The 6000-nt window shown below is 40.8% G+C and overlaps 1 protein-coding gene across 1 annotated transcript in view; it reads left to right on the top strand.

Moving 5' to 3' along the window:
• Window positions 1–220: 220 nt before the first annotated feature.
• DPY19L4 (dpy-19 like 4) overlaps window positions 221–6000 on the top strand; it is a 51404-nt gene continuing 45624 nt past the window's right edge. The window contains exons 1-2 of the mRNA XM_065399506.1: window positions 221–230; window positions 5162–5269. Coding sequence (XP_065255578.1) covers window positions 221–230; window positions 5162–5269 — 118 coding nt within the window. The remainder of the gene's footprint in view (window positions 231–5161; window positions 5270–6000) is intronic.

Raw genomic sequence — 6000 nt, 5'->3', positions numbered from 1 at the left:
CCTCCCCGCTCCCTGAGACTAGGGTTCCCCCTGAGACGGCGGCGACACCAGGAGCAGCAGGAAGGGAGGAGCGGCCGCCGCTGCTTGTGTGTTTGAGTCGATCCGCTCCCGGGACCACAGGGAGGAGAGGCCGCGGGGAGCGCGGACCAGACGCCCTCGCCCTGGAGAGGGTGGCGGGAGGAGCAGGCGGGAGCCCTTGCGGCTCTGCCGGAGGCTGGCGATGGAGGAAGGTGAGAGGCTTCATGGCGTGTGCCCCCGTATCACCCTCCCCCGGGGCGCTAGGCCGGCCATGGCTGTGGGCCGGGGGGAGGGGCTCTGCCGAGGGGGGGGGGGCGTTAGGAGCGGCGGGGCCGGGGGGGAATTGGTGCCAGTGACAACGGGGGCTGCTCGTGCGTCGCCCCTGCTTGGCGCGGCCGTGAAGTTCGAGGGGCGAGTCCGTACCGGCGCGGGGAGGGCTCCCCTCGCGCGCGGGGGGCAGCGGCAGCCTGCGCTCGCCGTGGGTGATCACTGGCCGTTGGACTTGCGCTGTGGGGTTGCCCCGGTGATGTAGGTCACAGGTGAATGTAAAAACGGCAGCGCAGCCGATCGCGTGAGGTTAAATGGCAGGAGCAGGGGGTCAGTGGGCGCCCCAGGTTGCTGCTCCGGGCTCGTCTTCGTGCGTTTTTAAAAATATGCGTTTACCTAAATTTCACAAGGCTTTTTATGTGCCTCCATGAGCCTGCGCCGTTGTTTTGGTTTGCACCAATTGGAGGAAATCATCATCACCGTCTAGTCACCCTGCGCTGTGTGAAGACAGAGCTAAACTTCTCATTCGTCAGTTTGCTGCTTACCGACCACTTGTTGCTTTATTAATTGCAAATCTGTGGAGCTGTCTTCGCTACTGTGTACTCTGCAGTGTCTTACTGATCACAAATCCACCTACTCCATGCTATTTTCCTTTGACTCTAAACCACACTAGATGAAACAATGGTAATGCTTAAAATCACTGGATTTCTAAAAGTTCTGTAAATGGGAAATTTCTCTAACTGCAAGTACAGTAACTCCTCGCTTAATGTTGTAGTTATGTTTCTGAAAAATGCGACTTTAAGCAAAACGATGTTAAGCTAATCCAATTTCCCCATAAGAATTAATGTAAATGGGGGGGTTAGGTTCCAGGGAAATTTTTTTCACTGGAGAAAAAACTATATATTATATAGCTATGCACACAGTATACATTTTAAACAAACAATTTAATACTGTTCACAGCTATGATGATTGTGAAGCTTGGTTGAGGTGGTGAAGTTAAGAGGGTGGAAGAGGGAGGGATATTTCCCAGGGAATGCCTTGCTGCTGAATGATGAACTAGCACTCGGCTGAGCCCTCAAGGGTTAACACATTGCTGTTAATGTAGCCTCTCACACAAGGCAGCACGAACACGAGGGAGAGGAGACAGCATAGCAGACAGAGACAGACACGCATCTTGTGTGTGTGAGAGAGAGAGATGCACACTGCCCCTTTAAGTAAGCTGACCCACTCTTAAGTGCATTATCTTTTTAAGTGGATCAGGAAGTTGAGACAGCAGCTGCTGCCCCAAGCTCTCTCTGTCTCTCTCCGTCTGTGTTCCCTCCCTGCTCTATATGGAGAAGGGGTAAGCGGGGTGCAGGAGCAGGGGGGAGGGGGACACCCTGACATTAGCCCCCTCCTTCTCACCCTGCACAGCAAGCAGGAGTCTCTGGGAGCAGCTCCAAGGCAGAGGGCAGGAGCAGCACATGGCAGTGGGGGGAGGGACAGCTGAACTGCCAGCGATAGCCTGCTGGGTGGCTGCAGCACAGGGAACTTAGGGGAGCGGATGGAGGGCTGCCGGTCCACCCTGGTTACAAGCTCCCACCGGCTAGCTGCAATGGGCTGCTCTTCCTGCAAGCAGTGGACAAAGCAGGCGGCTGCCAAACAACGTTAGAACGAGCATGAACATTGCACAACTTTAAACGAGCATGTTCCCTAATTGATCAGCCACGTAACAACGAAACAACATTAACCTGGACGACTTTAAGTGAGGAGTTACTGTACTGATTTTATGAATAAAACCTGTGGCACTTCTGGAGCCAGAGAACAATGATACCATATCCAGATGTTCCTAAATTGGGATGAGTTTTATGTTAGAAACATGGGACTATTCTTGTCGGGATGCTGCCATTTTAAAAACAAAATAAATGTACTACTGTAGTTAAAGTATTACTGTATTTGAAAGACTAGAGAGAAAAAGATTTTTTTTTTCAATGTATTTTGAAATCACTCTGTGCACAGTCAGTTTTCCCTTGTTGCTTATGTAGGTATAACCCTTCTTCTCACCCCCAAAAATAAAGGAACCAGAAAAATCTTGTAAAATCACAGAAGTTGGCAGGGTTGTGTTGGCTCCTGAAACTACTGTTGAAATCTAGTCAGTTTCATAACATGAGTTAAGTTGACATTGTCCCCTTGTAAGTTATTTTAGCTCCTACAGAAACACTGAAACTCTAATCCTGCAACTGGACCTGGATGGGTGATCCCTGTAAAATCGATGGCACTCCAAGTGAGCACGAGGGTCCAACTCAGAGATCTAATTGCATATAATTTCATAGTTTTTAGGATAAACCAGAAAACCTTGATGATTACTGTCTGCTGGTCATCGCTGTTGCATGAAAGTATCCAAAAATGCATTGTTTAGGTATATGGTGCTGAATATCCAGAAGTAACATCTTTATACAGTTGTCAAATCTGTAATCTCAACACTGCACATGTAAAATAATCAAATAATTCTGTGCTATAAATGAATTTAACCCAACATCATTTTATAAACAATTAAAGCGAAGCCTTCCTGATATGGCTGTGCAGAAAGTAAGCTGAACAGAGGAGGTCTTTTAACTAAAAGTTGAAGACAATTGTACTGGGAACCTTGGAACACTATGAAGTGGTCATTTAAGATGAGAAGTTGCTGGAGGTGAAGGAACTGGAGCAGGGGTTCGTTCTCAAACTGGGGGTCGGGACCCCTCAGGAGGTCATGAGGATATTATGTGGGGGGTCGTGAGCTGTCAGTCTCCACCCCAAACCCCGCTTTGCCTCTAGCATTTATAATGGTGTTTAAATATATTTAAAAAGTATTTTTAATTTATAAGGGGTGTCGCACTTAGAGGCTTGCTATGTGAAAGGGGTCACCAGTACAAAAGTTTGAGAATCACTGAACTAGAGGCTGTCATAAAATTAAAATCCTGGACTTATTTTTAGTTGTCACCTTGCTTGTCTTTTATTTCACCTAATTAAAAGGACTTACAGAAGTGGAAACAACTTTTTTTTTTTCTTGTTTAAGGCAATTGCAAATCAAACAGACATAGCATACTTGTATATTTTGTTTATTGATTTTGGTAGCTGTTGAGCAATCCAAAAAACCAATGTCCAGATCATTTTGTTGACTGATCTGTATTTATATCAGAATTGGAGGTTTTAAGTTTTTTCTTTTGGGATTTTTCTGTTATTACTGATAAATTCAGAGTTTACTGCAAACATCTGTTATCATTAAAATTTAGATTGTTTGCCAAATATATATATTTGTATGTTTATATATATATATATATATATATATATATATATATATATATATATATATATATGTAGGCACTAGCTGCAGTGGTACCCTACTGATATTGCTCTGTTAATAGCTGGTATGACAGAGTAAGGTATCTAAGCTTTCCTTCTAAAATGCACACAAAATATCAATAAACACTTATTGCTCACCCAACCATGTAGATTTTACTTTTTCATATTGTATAAACACAAATTATGTGTCTGTTCTAGTACACTGAGTTTTTAACATTACTGTCTAACTTTTTTTAATCTCTTCGGAGCAAGGTGGGAACTAATTTATGTTTATTTGGATTTTTATACCATGCCGCCATCATCAAATTTGAGCGCCCTAGAGATTTCTTTTGTCAATCATATTCCCAAACCTGCTCCCGTTGAAGTAGATGGAAACTTTGCATTGAGTACAAAAAAGACTGTCAGATTATAGATAGATTATCCCTAACCACACACAATCTATATATTTTGCTGAAAATATATTTTAAAACATCATTGTGTTTAAAACGTATTTCCTAATAAGCCAGACACCAATTTGAACCGTCTATTTGTATGTTATATCCTTTTCCCGTACTTCTAAGTCTAATGACTGGAAATTGAAGCTAGACAAACTTAAACTGTAAATAAGTGCAATTTTTTAACAGTGAAAATAATTAACAATTGGAAAGGTTTACCATAGGATGTGAAGATTGATGTCTTTAAATTAAGATTGGATGGCTTTTTAGAAGAGATGCTCTAACTGAGCCCCCAGTTACTGGATGAAATTCTGTGTCCTATCTTATGTAGTAGGTCAGACTAGATTCATAAAAATGTTCCCTTGTGGTCTTAGTATCTATGAATTAGCCTGTTTGCCCTTTAGATTGTAAAATCAGGGTGGGGGCTTAGACTTCATTTTTGGAAAACATTATGTATTCTACGGAAAATAATAATAACGAGAGCAGAAACAGGCCTATAATCTTACTATGTGCCTTCATTAAATGACTTGCTTTTTAAACTATATGATTCTTGGTTAAATTAGCATGTGTGGATTTAATTTGAGTAGACTTGGAAGTTAAAAAGGTCATCACTATTCATCTTTATCTTTTAAAATCTTGACTATATAAAAGTAGCAGTAACAGGCAGTTCTTTTAAAAAGCAATGTGGGCCTGATGCTGATCTAACTTACACTAATGTAAATCACAAGTCAGTGAAGTTACACCAATGTAAAAGCAGTGTGAGAACAGAATCATGTCTATATCCATTAATTTAGACAACCTGCTTTCTCCATTGTATGCTAAAGTAACTATAAAATAAAATAACAAACTTTCAGTGAGGGTTCTAGTGATATCACAATCCCCAAAGCAAACTTTAATGAATTCTCAAAAGGATCTCATGATGGAATCAATATGTATTACCCTCTTGTATGTTAGTTATATATTCAATATAAAGGTAGAAAATTGATTTAACACATTTTTGTTTAATGGGTCTTTTATTGAATATACTCTGTGTGAGGTTGCGTCAGTAACAATAACTGCTGTGTAGATTTCTTAGAAATGATACTATATATTGCAATAACTTCTGGGAATATCTTAAGGGGCAGCAGACCTGCGACAAAGAAAGAAGCAAAATTGCACAGAAACTGACAAAATGGCTCCAGATGAGAGAAACAAAGAAAACCCAAACCTGGGAAGATCGCCAAAATGTAAGCAGCAGCATTTTCTGTTAACGTCTCATTTTTTATTGTTCTTCTTAAACTATGTAAATTGTATGGAATTATGTTTCTAGTACAATAATTATAGAATAATTATTTTGAATGAGATTCTTTGGATGATTAAAAAATACACACATGCCCTTCAAACTACTTATGGTGCAAGTTTGCATATCATGAAGTAAAATGATAGTGCTTGATCATTTCAATTTTTTGCAATGTGCAAATTGCATTTCTTCTTATAGAAAATCTCTGCTCAAAGTTGCACGTTTTTGCCTGTTTAAAAACAAAACACTCCATTCAATTTACATGTGCGTGTATTTGTACACACTTGCATCCTTTAATGGAGTCTGGAATTTTCTATTAGCTTATAGGTTAGGACGGTTGAATTGATCTGCAGCAGGAATAGAGGAACTAAAATAGTTCTAGTTTTTTAAGAAATAGAACAACTAAAAGCTGTTGTTGTTTTATGTATGGGCAGTTCAATAAGTTTGTTACAGACTCTTAAACACTTTGAATACAAAATAGAGGGAGCTAGAGTTTAAATGGGTGCTGATTGAATTAAATAAATCGGTAAATTCCAAAGTAGCTCTGCCGTATCACTCATGAAGAAGAAAAAGGAAACAGTAATGTTAAAGTATTGGTGGCAATTTTCTTGAGAGCTAATGAATTGTTACCTTCTCTTGCCTGTATACATCTATTACAGTGTGTGTAATAAAATCCAA

This window comes from Emys orbicularis, chromosome 2 (assembly GCF_028017835.1).
Source record: "Emys orbicularis isolate rEmyOrb1 chromosome 2, rEmyOrb1.hap1, whole genome shotgun sequence".
Classification (NCBI taxonomy): domain Eukaryota; kingdom Metazoa; phylum Chordata; order Testudines; family Emydidae; genus Emys; species Emys orbicularis.
This window is presented reverse-complemented; position numbering and strand designations above follow the sequence as displayed.